At 39.6% G+C, this 17,713-nt stretch overlaps 1 protein-coding gene across 1 annotated transcript; it reads left to right on the top strand.

Annotated features, from left to right (window-relative positions):
• The first annotated feature begins 3,073 nt into the window (after positions 1-3,073).
• On the top strand, positions 3,074-15,803 carry bbc3 (BCL2 binding component 3). Its single transcript, XM_080053563.1, has 4 exons — positions 3,074-3,361; positions 4,768-5,164; positions 9,597-9,802; positions 13,141-15,803. The coding sequence occupies exons 2-4, from the start codon at positions 4,780-4,782 to the stop codon at positions 13,234-13,236; spliced, it is 687 nt and encodes a 228-aa protein (XP_079909689.1). The 5' UTR covers positions 3,074-3,361; positions 4,768-4,779; the 3' UTR covers positions 13,237-15,803.
• The last annotated feature ends 1,910 nt before the right edge of the window (positions 15,804-17,713 follow it).

Genomic DNA, 17,713 nt, shown 5'->3' with positions numbered 1-17,713 from the left:
TAAAACTAATTCAACTGAACAAATATATCAAATACACCTGCACCCTAACACGATTGATTTGATGGTAATACTCTTGACTCGCATTAGCATTCATTATCTAGTCTGACTGTTGCCAACCTTTCATGCAAAATCTGCCTTTGTCAAAGCTGGCAGAAGATGTTCGCCCGGGCATGTACCTGAGAGGAGACACACCCCCTCCTACCCAGACAAGGGAGTGTGTGGGCAATCTGCTGTGGGAGGAGGAGGAGGAGGAGAGGGGGGCAAGCTGCCTTTTCCAGCCGATTAAGCAGCCTCCGACCCTGCAGCTCAACTGAGCCGGCCCTGTCCCATGCCCCGCAGCTGAGGGGCCTGACCAGAACACAATGATCTAAGGGTCCGGGGTCGAGGCGGCGGGGGGGTCTGCAGTCATTTGTGATGCTAATGTTATGCAGGGTTTTCAGACAAAAGGGCGTAAAAGCATGAACAATTGACTGCTGTTCCTCTCATGAAAAGTCAGTGTTTTGAGGATGAGGGCTGCAGCTGATGTGAGATTTTTTTTAAACACAAGTAGCGACAAATGCACTGAAGTTCAGACAATAGTGTATTTTGCAGAAATGTTTCTAAATGAAACCTTTGTTTAGGTGTGCAAATAGCCATTTGTGTCAGTCACAGTCCAGATGTGTTCTAACGTGTGTTTGGATTAAGCGATTTGACATAAATGGACTCCTGTGTTGACAAAACATTCACTAATCCCAGATTATAATTTTCTAATGTGTTGGTTTATGAGATACAGCCCAAATGCCATCAAAGGATTTCCAATGCAAGTGCAGAGGGCCTGTTTGCATTTCAAAGGCCTTCTGGTTGTACAGCCATTAAAGCTGTATAGCCACCTGTTTGTTCTTCTTCTGCGGGTGGAAACAGATCTGCATTGCTAATAATTTTGATTTCAATTCCCTGTTGGACTTGATGACACCCGTGGAAAAACAACATAAACACGAGGTTAAAAACTGAATTACAGAACCCCATTACTAGGAAAAGATGTAGACGTAAATTCTTGTCAAAGTGTGTAAAAACATCCCTTTTGCTTATAATATCTTCGCACTAAACACATAAATGAGCAGAGAGAGTGTTGCCTTGGCTTGCCAATTTTATGTCAAAAACCGGGAAAAAATCTGACAAGCTTTCTCATTAAGATTGCTTTTTTTTCTACTAATAAATAATGCAAGACAAGCTGCTGCATAACAATCACATAGCACCGCAGCAGCTGTGCAGCTACAGCACTGTATTCACTGGACTGGATTACAATTCTTCCTTAAGATCAGGTTTATTGCCAGGTACGTCCACATTTATAGTTTGCCGTAGTCTGATTGTGCACAAAAATTAACAGAAACAGAAACATAGAGATTGTAATTAAAAGCAACAAATCAAAGGATATAAGTAGAAAGTGCAATTTAGCAATGTGAGAAAAGAGCAGATGGAGATTGTGCAATTATTTGTTCTATATACAAACTGCACAAATCTGCAGAGTGAGCAGAATGATTCAAAAGTTTGCATATGATCAAATAAGATTGTGTTAATCTAACACATTGATTATGGATCAAAACCAAAACAAGAGTCAGCACATTTCAATGTTGGTAAAATGGGGAACATGTGGCTTCTAATCTCAGTTTGCATTGAGTAAATAATGATTTGCTGTTTGCACAAGATCCTGGTCTACAGCTGTAAAGTTAACACAACTGTAAAGAAATGTTACTTTAAATCAGGTATACTGAAAAAAATTATTCTGAAATGAATATGTAAATGTCAGTTGCATCTTTATTGTATTAAAAAAAAATCTAATGCTATAAACGTACAATAAACTTACAAGTGGTTGTTAACACCATGGTGTCATATTAGAGTCATTGAACTGGATGATTTAGGTTTATCTTTCTACGTATGAATCACATGCAACTCTTAATCACAACTGTCAGAAGTGATTACAGGTACTAATAGTTTTGACACCTCACTGCACTTGCACTTGCTTGTGATAATTAACAGACCTGCTCCACACTAAACGCTGACTCAGCGCCGCTCCACACAGGATCACATTGCGTTGGTTTACAGCTGCTGCAGATTAAACAAACAGAGAAGGAAATTGGGGGAAAGCCAGCTGTGTGAGGAAGGAAGGGGGAGTGTGTGTGTGTATGTGATTGAACCTACAACACTGGAAGGGAGGGGAATAGTGTGTGTGTGTGTGTGTGTGTGTGTGTGTGTGTGTGTGTGTGTGTGTGTGTGTGTGTGTGTGTGTGTGTGTGTGTGTGTGTGTGTGTGTGTGTGTGTGTGTGTGGTAAAGTGGAGGGGATGCTCTGTTGTGAAGTGTTGAGGAAATGTGTTTGTCCTGAGGTGAGAGATAAACATACAGGATGTGAGGAGCAAGGGCTGTTTGTTGACTAACAGAGACATGGAAGTGGACAAGTTTATTATTTTTTTAAATGAGGCTAAGTTTTTTAATATTTATATATCAAGTCAAGTCAGAGTTGATTTATAAAACACATTTAAAATAACCTCAGTTGACCAAAGTGCTGTACAGGCTCAAAACACAACACAAAATGTTTCAGGAAGTCTAAGGTCTGATACAAATTAAACCAAAACAGAAAGAGGGAGAGAGTGTGACAGAGTGTGAGACAGCATCATCCTGCCAGGGAGCATGTAAGCACTTGTTGAGGAGGAGGAAAGAGGCGTGGTGACGGAAGTCAATTCAACAATGCAACACTATGATTCAGACCATCAAAATAAAGAAATGTTTTTTTTTGTCGAAAAGGTCAAATCAATGGACTTCAAATCTACTCTTAGGCTATGTGTATATAGTATATGTTTCATTAAATATGTTACATGACTGTAAATGTGGTATTGAACATATTATACTATATATATAAAGAAAAAAATACAACAAAACAATCGTTTTTTTCTACGATAAGAAGCAGAGGTAATTTATTTTGAAAATCCTTCCCGGACGTTAGCTCTTGTTTTTTTCTACATTGACTAATTTAAGAACCTTTCCTTTTAAGACTGAGGTACGAGAAACCTCCTCAGACTGAAAACACCGGACTGACACATCGCACACAACAAGCAGCTCCGTCTTCTGTCACATCTCATGGGCTGAACCTCGATATTTTGTTTTTGTTTTGATGGGTTAATCTGCGGCAAAGAAAATATTAGGACTAGACTACCTGAGACGATCCTGATGGAGTGACATATTTTCCCTCTCCCAGAGTGGACCAAATAACACCGTCTCGTGCTCCATCGCTGGGTTGTTTTGGCTCGTTTCATCCCCTCTGATGTCCACCAGCCCACGGTCTGTTACTGACCTACACACAACCTCAACACGGAGCGCATACACCAAGTAAGAATTTATTAACATTAACTGTGGAAGATTTGTGGATTTTGTGAATTGAACAGCGCTGGACCGGTTGCATCATCTGTCCAGCTGTCAGAATAACCCACGCGGATTTAACATTAAGCCACTTCCATGCTTCTTTATAGCCCTAATTATCTTTAACTTTGATACACCTATGGTAATGGCCTACCCGTAGTTACGCCTGTATTTTTTTTATTCGGTCAGCGCTGATATTTTCTCGCTTTTACTATTTTGGACAAGTCCTGACTTGTTATAGTTAACAGCATGCGTATAGCGAATCAAATCATAAAGTATCAATAGTAGTAGGCTGGACAAAAGTCTAATCTTAGAAACAACGACGACTGAACAGAAAAACTGTCAAAAATACTTCGGTGTTCGACACATAAATGATTTATTAATTAAAAATAGGCTAAATGATTATCTGACCCAAAACGACCAAAGTGGGGTAGATTTTTGCATGCTATTTTTATTTTATTTTCTTATTTGGAAACGTACGCTCTGAACCTTATTTTTCAGAAGAAAAACGGCATTTTTACTTTGTAGCCATGTAAAATTATCCTATTAGTTTGGATTTCACATCGAGGATCTGATCATTCTGTTTTATGCTCGATTTCTTCCCTCATATCGCCACTTACCGCCGTTATAAGTCGCGTGGCACTGCCTTTCAGTGTGTGTGTGTGTGTGTGAGTGTGAGTGCGCGCGCGCTTCCTCGTGCCCGGGCGGCACGGATTTGTTTATAAACACAAGTCTCGTGCTCAGGCGCAGGGGATCGCCGCTGCCCCCTAGCGGCTGATAGACGAATGTAGGTCGGTGGGTCAAATAGGCAGGAGAGAAAAAAACACAATGATGCTAAAATTACAACAGTAGGTTTATGTGTTTTGGTTTTAACCATAGACTGTGTACAGTTTTAACTCCGTGAAATAGCTGTTGTTGCTTTTACAATACATTTTACAATTGCTTTCTGATACTTTTCTGATTATTAGTAATTGTATTATTATTGATTGTATTGTATTCTTATTTTTTGAACATGCTTATGATTTTTGTGTTAATTTGAGTGTTACTTTCACATTGAAATGCATATAAATAATAATAATATTAACAATACGCTTTATTTGCATAGCACCTTTCATACAAGAAATGCAGCTTTATAATATACGAATTACATGCAGTGCTTGTTTCACAAATAGATAGGCTATCAGATGAGCATATGTAATTGTTGCCAATAACAGCAATAATAAAAATAAGAGTAAAAATATAATGTTTTTAACCTTTCAAAGAGAGCAAGCCATTTAAAAAATCAAATAAAACATACATTGGTACTCGCTGTCTATCACTCACTTATGGCTGTGTATGTACATAATGTTCATGCATGTTTACCTCGTGTGCTGCAGGTTACTACTGAGATGGCCCGTGCTGAGACCATCGAGAGCGTAGAGGAAACTGGAGGAGGAGTGAACGGGCCTCTGCCTCGCCACAACACCTGCCGCATGGAGCTGCCGCGCCCCTTCCACAACTGGCCCGGCCTGCTTTCCACAGCCACCATCTCCACCGGCTCTGGAGCAATGCACTTCAACAACAATCACCACTACCTGCACCCTCTGCAGGCTCTGTACCTGTCCTACCCGCTGCCTTACCCCCACCCCGAAGGCCAGGACCAGCCCCACAATCACCAGCATTTACCCGCGTCAGCGCCATCAGCCACGCAGCCTCCTCCACCTCTCTGCAATGGGAGGGAAGAGACGGGCAGAGGGGCAGTTGCATCCAGTGTCTTCTCAGGAGAACAATCAGGTAAGATAATGGTGTTCACTTATAACCTATGAAAAATAACAGAGATGCCAAGGTTTAAGTTGAAGCTTAAAAACACATGGGCTAGTTATCCCTTTGCTTAGTCTGACAGGAAGCAGAGCCAGCTTTTAGAGATGTGACCAATCCAATCCAGTAACTGTATCAGGTGCCAATACGACCGTGATTAACTCATCATATATAGGTCTTAAGTCACAGATCCAAGTACTGATCCAAAATCCATTCTCTAATCAGGTTAATCCAGGTCTCTTTTCACCACATTCTCTTGGATCAATGATGCTGTTGTTTCTTTTAAGTTCCTGCTGCATTAACACAACAGCCATTGTTGTTTTTTAACTTATTTATCTGGGTTTGTTGATAGGGTAGATATTTATTTCTCTACACATTTCTTGTGCTTTCATTTAAAATATTCACTTATGCAAACATTATGATGGAGTTGTCAATTTCCCTTTGAAATTGTGTTACTATACTTTTAAACTCACTTCAGATATGACTCAGTCTTTAGGAAACTTTGCCTTTTAGACCTCCACCCTAAAGTAAACAAGACAGACGTTATCAATTATGAGAGGAGTATCGGTTTTGTGCACCCGGGGGCTGTGTTTCCATGGCAGGAGACTGTTTGGGCAGTGTTGATGGGGGACAGGTGGGCTGTTCGAGGGGGGAGTACACTCAGTACAGTGTGAGGAGAGGAGGAGGAGATATGTTACAGCTGTGACTGGCAGGAACATGTGACTCTACTGATGCAGAATGACCACGTCACCAGCAGACCAGTGTGTAGGTGTAGCATGAATGAAGCCATCAGACTGTGAAACTGCTCAAACCCATTTGGTTCACCAGACAAAGCACGCTGTTTGGTGATGAGGGGAGCTTACAATGGCCATGACTCACATCAGTAGAGAAAATAAAATAGGCTCAAATTAGAGAAAATGGACTGACAAATCTCCTTTACATTCACAGACCTTGCACCTGTTTCTTGCATGTGCATTGTTAAATAAATCTATAGCTATTTAACTTAATATTGCTGCAAAAGTAATTGGTTATTTTTGCATATAATTCTGGAGAGTAAGATCAATAAGAGTAATTTCAGTATTGATGTTGGTGTCAAGAACAATACCAATATTCATTCCTCATTAGTATTATGGGAACAAAAGCTCTCAGTCATTCTGGATATTGTTGATTTATGTCTCCAGCAGCTGTTTGTTATTTTCGCCTCTGAAGAGATTCTGCTAACATCACTTCAGTGAGTGATTCAGTTATTTCTCAGTTAGTTTGAGTTAGGCTCCTGTGTTTAGCATGAGCGGGGAGCTTTGCGTGCAGCGAATTGAGACGCCTTGTTGTATAATGGGATCGGTCATAAAGGGTCAAATCTAACTTCAGTAACGTGGAGGGGGAATTTTTGAAGGTGTAGAAAGGGAAATTCAGGAGGCAGAAATGTCCCGGCCGGTTACAGGTTTACCCTTTGGAACTGAGACACTGTGTTGTGACAGATTTCTAACATTGTATACAGATAAATGGCCCAGTACTCCCACTGCCCCTGCCCCTCCCCCTCCTATCATCCCAGCTGTAGGTCTGCTGTGTATCTCGGGCATGTTCAGACTTGTCCCCAGCACTCAGTCAGCAGCAGCAAAAAGAAAGAAAAAAAGTCTGCAGTATTTCCTCCTGCTGTCAGCGGCTCAGCCTAGGCAATCACTTATCTTAAGTGTGTCGCACACTGTTCATTTAGCCATTCAGTCAGCCATTAAAAAGCTGTTTATTCAGTCAGGTAGGGATGTTTGTAGAAGAGTCCGATTCAGAAATGCCTTGTTAGTCAGACTACTTGTCCCACGGCAAGTTAATGAGTCCGTTTATTCAGACAGGGTATTATCCATGAAGTGAGTAAATGATTTGTTTAGCTATACTCTGGGACGTAGTAATCCAATTAGTGAGACACTTGGGATAAACCACAAGTCTTCTAATCAATAAGTCAAATGGCCATTAACCCTCATCACGACAGCGGACAGCAATTCAAAAGCTTTTCCTCATACATGCCTGGGTTTGATAGTTGGTAGATAGTTGCACATCAGCCACTACAGATGATTTTATATTATTATTATTATATTTGTATATTGTTTTTTATAATATCCACATTAAGTATCATTTTATGCATTGGTTTGTTAACTACACAGACAGTATATATTGCCTCAGTTGAGAACTCAAACGCATGCTGTCCAACCAAGTGGACGTGTGGAAAAACCCCTTGTTTAATATATCCTACTTCATATTTTCATTCAACTGTGGCAATGATAGTCTTGCAGGTGCGCATCTTATCCTCCGGTTAAACAAAGTCCATATGTTCTGGGAATCCTGAACAAGAGGAACAGATGGAGCTCAGTGGTAGCATTTCCTTGATTATCATTTGGGTAATGAGGGCTGTTATTTTCTGGCTTGCATGCAGGGTCTTGCAGGGATTTCATGTGGTTGTAGTATTGAGCTTGTCATGGAGCTTGTTGACTTATGATGCACCCGTTTAACTTTGCAGGGTTTGCATTCAAAACCACTTTCACCAACCTGGTCAACATATTTGCAAACATTACTTCACATAACTCATTTGTGTTTTTTTCCACGATTCTCGACACCGTGGTAAAAACAAAACAAAAACACATGACCTTCAACAAACACATTACAAAAAACAACAGTGCCACTTGAATATAGCCCTCAAGTTATAAATAATAAGAAACAACTATTAACATTACACAAAACAACAGTGTTTCTATATTGAAAATATTTTAGTTAGCATTGTAAAATACATTTAATTAATCAACTTAGTAATCAAATATTCCAATAATCATTCCCATCCCATTCTCATTGTAAAATTTTTAAGAAAAGTGCCATATAAATAATGTTTATTTTTATTATGATTACCTGGCAACCAAACCAACCTCCACCATGTTGCACTGGTCAGGGGATCTGTCACGTTTTAAGCCAATCAAACAGACAGGTTTATCCCTGGTCCCGCCCCCTTTCCTCCGGTCCAGCCTATCACAGATCAGACCCTCGTTGTCCACCAATCACACCGATACGTCTCCAGGAGCGCTGCCTTACAGTTACCTTGGCAACAGGCCAGGGTTTCCCATTAGTTTTTTTTCTAGCGCTCTCTCTTTTCTGTCCCTGTCTCTCCGTCTCTACTCTTCGTCTAGTCACCTGCATCTTTAAAGGATCAGTCTAATCCTCCCAGCATGGCATGTGCTGTTGTTACCAGGGGTGCTGGTTTCTGCCTTAGGCGCACAGAGACACGGGTCGTTTCACAGAAAATAAATAATTCAACTAAATAATTTAGGATAAGTAGCCTCAAACACCTTTTAAAGGACAGAAAGATCGTTATGGCTTTTAATTACATTTGGTAAGCAAATTTGACTTTGAAATTATGATATTCAGAAAGGGGACACAAACAAGAAAAAAAACAGACAACAGAAGAAACATAAGGAAACATAACTAAATATTCAAGTTCATTAGCATAAATATTTTTTCTATAATCCTTTCCCTTAAAATGAGAAGAACCATTATATTTACTCATAATACTACTATATAGCCCACTGTTTGCTAAGCTAATTCGACCAGACAGAAGGTTCAGGTCTGGTTGAGTTAGCTTGGCAAAACAGTAGTCTGTAAATAAAGTCTAAAAACAAAACACATGCGCACACACACACACACAGCTCCTCTCCATACCAGACTTAATAAGCAGATTAGGAGATTACTCTCCAAAATTCCAAGAAGAGGAGAATAAGTCACCCCATCAAGCTCCTTAACAAATAGACAACTAAACAATCCCACTTGTTGTTGGTCTATTTTTTAATGTCAAAAGTCAGGACTGAAGTTTAAATGCACATATTGTATGCATAACAAATCCCCATCCCATTCTTTCTGCATCTAAAATAATTTAAAATCATTTTATTAAAGTCACTTTAAATGCTAAATGTTTGTGCGAAAGTCTCCTTGAATATGCATGTATACTTTGTATGCACTTTTTCTGTATAGTACTCCAAATTCTCTGTAAAGCCTCAGCAACTGCGATTATGATTGAACATTTCTGGGAACACTCTATTTTACATTGTGGGGTGTATTCGTGTGTTGTTTCACTAAAGATGTTTCTGTTGCTTGGCAGCCTTTCCTTTTGTGTGCCCATATTCCCCCGACTTCAACTGCAACATAAGTTTGTAAGGAGGCTATTAATGTACGCTGCTTGTTGAGAATCAATTAGGCATAACCAGTGGAATCATATAAAGTGCTTCTGTCTCTTCATACGTTTGCTTCCCAGAGACCAAAACAGAGTCAGACCATGAGGAAGAACAGTGGTAAAAATACAATCAGGTAGAACTGCATTTGTTTCTTTGCCAGTATCTGATTTTCTGATTTTATATCATGCCTTTTCTTTCTGTAGACTCGGACAAAGAGGAACCACGGGAAACCACCAGCCGACGGGGACCTCTGCCCGACCTGCTGCCCCAGAATGAGCACCCATCCTGGGCTTCACCACAGCAGAGAGCCCCCCGGGGAGAGGCAGGGCAGGAGGTGGAGGTCAGGAGACTGGCCAACCAGCTGAAGGCCATCGGAGATGAATTTAACGCCACAGTCCTCCACAGAGCGGTAAGTCAGAGCAGAGACGGCGCTGCAATGTGCAGTTAAGAGTGTGTTTAGTTGGTTAGTTTTTTTTTTTAATGTAACTATTACATTTTAATTTAATATGGACACTGTTTTATTTAATACATTATATAAATCAATAATACATCACCAATATTTTTATTAGTATACAGGAGATTTTAAGTGGACACCACTGTTACATAGGGCTACATGTTTCCAATGTTCCCTTTAAAAATAGTAAAACGTAAAAACCCAAAGGTTAACAGGTCCTAGTTGTGATTTCTAATGTTTACCCTCCACCTGAGCAGAGCTGAGGATGTGTGTACAAAGTTCCCCATGTCCTTGAATTCAGCACAGTCCCATTGATTTTGATCAGCTTAGTGTTGTCGCATGAATGAGCATGTGAGTTACCATTGTTAATTACATTGTGTATTGTTAATTGTGTGTGTGTGTGTGTGTGTGTGTGTGTGTGTGTGTGTGTGTGTGTGTGTGTCTGTGGTTGTGTGTGGCCGCAGTGAAGTCAGATCAATACTTGCGTGTGTGTGTGAGAGTGAATCAATGTAATCTGTGTGCTGTGAACTAGTTTTTACTTTCCTCCCTTACCAATTCTTTTTTATCTTTCTTAATTTATTCTTGATATTTTTAGGTTTACAGTAATACTGTAAATCTCTATTTACTTCTTCTCTTTAAAGAAATTTGCAATAATTAAAGTACTTTTAAGACACTAATTACACACAGAGTCCCCGTCTTATCTCTCTCTCTCTCTTTCTCTCTCTCTCTCTCTCTTATGTCTCACTTTTTTCCTTCCTCGTCACTTTATTGTGCAATTGTTTTTACAGAGAGTAAAATAATAATAGTAGTAATAATGAATAATAGTGTTACAACTGTGTAAAATGTCACCTTTTCCATAAAAACACAAAAAATACTTAACAAATTAAAAAAAATGTAGTGAAGTGAATCGATTAGGGTTAAATCACCCATCTACATATGTCCATCTATGTGTCTCTTTATATTGTTATGACTTTATATCGCCCCTCCCTTCCTCCCTCCCTCCCTCCCTCCCTCTGCTCTCTACATCGCGTGAGGAGTTGGCAGCAGCGCCACCTCCTCCTCCCCCACCACACACGCAGGCACACACAAACATGCACACGCACACACACATGCACACACACACACACGCAGGCAGGCAGGCAGCAGGCAGGCACACACACACACACACACACACACACACACACACACACACACACACACACACACACACACACCATCCTGCCTTATGCACATAAACAAAGATGACATCACCTGCTCTTGGCTCTCTCTAAAAGATACATGCACGGCTTCCACGCACATACACAAACAAACACACAAACCAAACACTGTATAATGGGTGGGACAGCGTCTTGCAGGTTTCTGGAGTTGTTTCCCTCTTTGAAATGCGTATGCATGCGTGTGTGTGTGTGTGTGTGTGTTTGTGCATGCATGTGCGTGCGTGCATGAGAAAGACAGACAGATACTTTATTCTCCGGGAGAATTTGAGGAGGAAATTGTGTGTGTGTGTGTGTGTGTGTGTGTGTGTGTGTGTGTGTGTGTGTGTGTGTGTGTGTGTGTGTGTGTGTGTTGTTTACAACCAAAAGCACAGTCAGAGACATTTTCAAAACGAGCAGTTTCAAACAAAAGGAATGAGAGGAGGGATGGAGACTGTAAAGGGAGGAGAGGAGGAAGGGGGAGGGAGGGAGGGAGTGTTAACCACAGGCACGTGAGGTTAAGCGTGGCGTCCTTAACACAGACACACTTGTTTATCCTCTTGTTCCAGTGTTGCAGACATGTAGTCGCTCTCTGTTACATCGCTCTGCTGTTCTCCACAACTATGACATCATCTTAATTTCTTTTTTTTTTGTCTGCCTGTTTCTCTTTATGCAATATCAAATAACCAGCTTCAAGTAGCGTTCTCTTTCCAGTTATTATTTTGCTTCTTTCTAAATGATCTGTTTTAAACATTTGGTAGCATAGACAGATGCTTCATAAATGATGATTGAAACACTTTGGCAGTCCCAGTCAAACACATTTAAACAGATACAGATTCCAACGTTTCTGTAGATGTATAATTCCACTTCAGTAGGTCTGGAGAGTAGATTTCTTAACTCTCTTTCTTAGCTGCTATTCTAAACGGGGACACAAAGGGACATCATTGCATAAAGATTCTATTGTATTATGTTAAATTAGTTGTTTGTAGGTCACTTGTGCATTCTTTAGCATCTTGGCTCACTTTAAAAAGGTCAGACGTTGAATAATCCCAGGTTTCTGTGTTTAATTTGGATTTCTGAGTACTTGCTTATTAAGTATTGACACAACTGAAGTCAAATTAATAAGAAAAGTGTGGAGACTTTTGATTCATAATTACTTTATAGTAGGGCTGTCAAATTAACGCGTTAATTTTGATTAATTAATCACAGAAAAATGTACGCGATTTAAAAAATTAACGCAGATTAATCGCACTTCTATAATGCCCTTTGACCCGGTGCAAAAGTGGTGCGCAGCTGCACCGAGCTGAACCTGTAGCTTGCATACACGGCCCGCACGGGTGAAAGGGATAAAAGTAAAGAGAGAAGCTGGGGGAAAGGGCGGGGCCGAGGGCTCTATGGACGGTTTATGGGGCGCTTCGGGCAAATAAGCATGAAGGTAGGAAGACATCTTACTTTATTCTCCGCAGTGTCTGTGCAATATTAATTTAGTGGGTGCAACAATGTAGGTTCAAAAGTATCTCTCAATCTTCCTCCGTGTGTACAATTTTGTTTGCTAGCTGTCTCGTCTTCCGCGTAAACGGACACCCGCCCCGTGTGTGTGTGTGTGTGTGTTTTTCTCCCTTTCACCCGTGCGGTCCGTGTATGCAAGCTACAGGTTCAGCTCGGTGCAGCTGTGCACCACTTTTGCACCGGGTCAAAGGGCATTATAGAAGTGCGATTAATCTGCGTACATTTTTTTAATCGCGTACATTTTTCTGTGATTAATTAATCGAAATTAACGCGTTAATTTGACAGCCCTAATTACTTTCCATTAAATTTTTTTATTAGGCCATTTTCTCCCTATTTTTGTATTTTATTTGTTCCATTTCTATTTAAGAGGCTCTGTGCAGTTAATCATGTAAAGCACTTTGGGCTGCATTTGTTGTGTGAAAGGTGCCATTCAAATAAACTTTATTATAATTGTTATAATTATAATTATAATTATTATTATTATAATAATAATAATAATAATTATTATTATTATTATTATTATTGTTGTTGTTGTTGTTGTTGTTATAATAATAATAATATTATTAACGTCTCTGTCCGTCTCTTCTGCAGCATGCTGCCCCCCACTGGCGGGACTGGAGAAACGCCTGCCGAGGACTCTTCACCTTGGTCACCCAGACTCTCCGCACTCTGTACAGGCTCACGTAGATCAACCAATCAGCTGCGACCACTGGGTACCCATGGCAACGTTTATCATTCAGGACGTTGACCGCTGACCAATCGGAAAGCGGTGGGCGGTTAGTGGTTGCTTCACTGTTTACCATTTGACCCTGGAGGATCAACGCGGCCTGAAATCAAACATTTTCTTGAACAGAGAATTTGGGAGGACGAGCTTCGGCAGCTGGAGTTGTCCGCGTCAGGGTGCTACCTGTGGAGACTGGACCCTGTCTGTCTGTCTGTCTGACAGTCTGCTGGTACGGACTGCAGCTGACTATCACTTTCCTACCTGTATATTTTGTAAAAAAAAAACACTTGCTTACTCCGTCTCTTCAACATCTCAGTGGGGCGGGGCAGCTCTGTACGTGGGAGGCCTGACTCAAGTGTGTGTGAGTCGGTGGGTGGGTGTGTATGTGTGCACGCATGGCAGAACGGGGGCAAACAGATAAATATAAATTTTCCAAAATTCCTTTGAATACCACAGATGAATCAGTTTGTTCATTATCTTTTGAAGCTTCAGATTCAGCCAGAATCTTTATGGAGGATGTGTTGTTTTTTCGATTCTCCAATTCTTCCTTTGTTTCTGTACAGTACCTGGTGGAAGCTTCCTCCTTCTCACCTCTGAGTTGGTTAAAACTAATTATAACAGATATGATTTGACCCTGGTCTGATGTGTGCACATTACTGCTGTGTCTTTATTTTGCATTATTATATGCCCCCCAATATCTTATAAACTGTGAAACTGGTCGCTGCGTTTGCATCGCAGGGAAAAGTCGGGTGTTATTCCACTATGGAGTATTGAAGCTTCTGCTTCATTTCATCCCATGACGTGCCTTGCTGCTCGGCGCTCTGTTGAGGCCTAATCCAAACACCAGGACAATCAGCTACACACACACACACACACAATCAAAAAATTACACTGCTTTGATGGCAGTCACCAAAACCCAACTGTCATTCGCTTTATATGGTGCAGCATGGGAATAGTTTAATCCCTGCAATTGACACACACACACACACACACACACACACACACACACACACACACGTTCCCAGTGTACATTCCTCCACAGCGTTCATTCGGCCAGTGTTAGGGGCTGGCACAGTCTCTGTTTCGACAGTGTTTAAAGTTACTTGATCATTTGTAAATATTCTTTGCTTTGTTTTTCAAAGATAAATCTAATTAATAAGACAATTTTGATGGACTTTAAAAAAGCCCCAATGAAAGCGAGAGTTCACTGTGTTTGGGAAAATCTTCTCGTAATTTCTGAGCAGAGTTTGAATTTAAATCCAGTGGATTTGAGATGGTATTCAATGAGTTAAAAGAAAAAAATATATGATTTGGATCTTTTGATTGTTGAAAAGTATTGACGATTGATGATTTTTGATCGGTTGTGTGTTTATTTTCATTGTAGTTTGGGAGAAAATGTTAATTTCTCAATTTATGAGCATAATTTATTTTGGAATGTAGCCCAACTGTAGCTTGTTTTTTGTTTGTATTTTTTATTTTTTTACGTAATGTATAATTTATTTTATTTTTTACATCCCTGATAAAAACTATGAATTAAGTTGTACTTGAGTTGTAATTGTTAAAACAGAGATTAAAATAAGAGGTTGGTACACAGAGAGAGAGAGAGAGAGAGAGAGTGGATACATCACTTCAAATCATTTCAAATGTTATTAGCTTAAGAAAATTTGTACATTTTGAAGACTTTTTTTAACGGTACTACAATGTGAATGAAGTCTTATTATTATTTCACCAATTTTCTAAACCTAGCTTTGAGTTTGGCTCCTAAACAGTCACTGTTAAATAACGCCTACAAAATGAAAGTGATGTATCGACTGTCAAAGTGTGTATCAGATAAAAAGGACCAAAAGCATCCCTTTATGCTCTTAGACGCACAGAAGAAAAGACAGCATCAGGCTTCACAGACTGTGAGCAATGGGAAAAAAGTTGTTTTTTAGACTGAACTGAAACTAAACTGGTCCTGTGGTACTAAAACACACACATTTAAGTATGGTTAACGTATCTTGTGAGGAAAGTGCCCACTTGGTAAAGAATTTAAACTTTTTTATTTGTGGTTGACCTTTCACACTTAAAATGCCCCAAAAGGAAGTGGCGTTTGCAGACGTTAGACCACTGTCTCTTGGCCTCAGCTGCAGTTTTGTATGTTTTCTTTTTTTCTTTTGCAAAGCCTTGATGTAAAAAGTCATAATAGCTCAGTTCAGTTGGTAAGCTCACACTGTGGCTAAAGCACAGAACAAACTAGCTGGCACAGCAGACACTCGTTTGCTGCTTATATTTCATATCTTCTGATCGTTTTGCTAGCTCGTGCTTTGAGCCACATGTGCTGTCATTACGTTATTATTCAAAAAGGTTTAAATAAATAAACTTGTGAGATACTCCACAAGTCAGTAAGAAAGTACTTAAATCAGTCAATCGCAGGTGATTGCCCACCTGGCGCTCTGAGCCTGTGCAGTAGCTCAGTGCCTCCATCTTCCTTTGATGCTCAGTGTCATCACATGCAGTGTGTTTTTGCTGTTTTTCAACTTTTTTCTATTGTAAACTTTCTACATGATTTTTGTACTTGTTTCTTTTTTATATAAATAATAATAAAGATAAGAAGAATTTAATTTGTGTGTTTGGTCTGATGTCTCGCAATACATTCAGCAGATTTAGTGTATGAATAAAAACACATTTCTATATAGTATTTCCATATTTAGTTTGTGTTTTTTTTTCAATTATGATTTTTTAAATATTTCCTTCATAGGCAATCAGACATTAATCAGCAGTGTTTTACATTTTGTTTACCAAAGAACGAAAACCTCAGCCTAAAAACACAACACCATCATGTGTTGATAAAATAAAATAAAAAAGGCAAGTCTACCTTCAATTAAATGAGCAAATAAGAAAATAATCAGAGCAATATCAGTACATTGCACATACACATATTGTATTCATACATTCAGACCCAAACACGCTTTTTCAGGTTTATTCTCTCGTGTCCTTTTAGACTGTTCAGGAGGCATAGAGCAGGAGTGAGGTCCACATTCACACCTAGACTGTCAGTGATCTTTTGCATAACCCTCTGCCAATAGGTGGCAAGGCTGGGGCAATTCAAAAACATGTGGACAGCATCACCTCGTTCAGCCTGGCATTGCCAGCAGAGATCCGAAAGACTCAAACCAGCCCTATGCTTTCTCACCGGTGTCCAATAGAGTCTTTTAGTTTGTGTTTTGATAAAATATCAAATGATTGATTGAGAAGATCAGGTAAAAGCCTGGATCAATAGAATAACAACAGTACGTGAGAAAACGCTCTCCCATCTACTTCTAGGTTGTATGAAAATAAATATTTAAAGTGTTAAATAATAAATAATGTGAGTGCAAAAAAGAAAAAATAATGAATCCATAAAAGTTAAGAAAAATAATACTTGTAAAATACAAATGAATGAATTAATCGATTGATTAACAATTAAAAATATATTATTAAAAAATACATATAAATAAGTAGACTTAAAAGAAGATCTTAAAGAAGTAAAATAGAAGACATTATTGAGGTACATAAATAAGATTCAATAAAAAACAAACTATCTTCAGTCCTAAATACGAATACATTTTGCTCGTTACACTGACACACTTTGACTTAAGTTCGTATCGGGTGAGTACTTACTACTAGTTTGGTACTTGACCCTGACACTTCTTTACCCTGTGGACATGTTTATTTGGGATGACCCCTGCTGCTGTTGCTGTGTTGCTGTATACTATATATGGACAGGACAGGAGCGAGGGCTGCAGCAGTGTACGGGATGGGGTGAAGCCTTATGGATGTGGAGCAGATGTTTACAGATGTTGGTGTCTCAGAGGGCAGAGGAGCAGCACGTGACAGTGGATGGACAGACACATATTAGGTCTATGTCACATCTGGAGAGCAACATGGATGGATTAGCAGACACAGGGTCACTGCTCTTAACACACTCACACACACTCACTCACACACACACACAACCAAGTGTTTACAATGATGGTCGACAAGATCTGCATCAAAATAGTTACACAAGACCATGTTTTGATTATTTTAGCGAGGCCTTGAATAACCCTTTCACCTTGCATAGGACATATTCATTCATATGACCTAATAAGAGTAAATGTATATGTACGTTTTAACTGCAAATTAAATGTCCACTTTTCTTCCTTCAGTTTAGATGTCCTTGTTTTACCTGTATGTTTATTTCCATCTCTTTCTCTGTCGGACCTGTGTGTAACATTGACATTGAAACTGTTTTGTTTTTTCGACACAAAAATAATGCTGATTCTGAAATGATCAATCAATGAATTGATACCTATAAAATACATGACTGTTGCAGCATTACTTGTTGTTTACAAAATAGACAAATGGAAGTATTTACTGGTTTATAAGGACATACACACAAACACACACATACACACACACACACACACACACACACAC

This window comes from Ammodytes marinus (genome assembly GCF_949987685.1).
Source record: "Ammodytes marinus genome assembly, chromosome: 3".
Taxonomy (NCBI): Eukaryota; Metazoa; Chordata; class Actinopteri; order Uranoscopiformes; family Ammodytidae; genus Ammodytes; species Ammodytes marinus.
Note: the sequence above shows the minus strand (reverse complement) of the source record. Positions and strands in the feature narration are given on the sequence as shown.

Excerpts from the sequence above, each read along its gene's own strand:
- bbc3 (XM_080053563.1), top strand. The coding sequence starts at position 4,780 with ATGGCCCGTGCTGAGACCATCGAGAGCGTAGAGGAAACTGGAGGAGGA. Across the intron at positions 5,165-9,596 it reads CTTCTCAGGAGAACAATCAG|ACTCGGACAAAGAGGAACCA; the intron begins GTAAGATAATGG and ends TTCTTTCTGTAG. Across the intron at positions 9,803-13,140 it reads CCACAGTCCTCCACAGAGCG|CATGCTGCCCCCCACTGGCG; the intron begins GTAAGTCAGAGC and ends TCTCTTCTGCAG.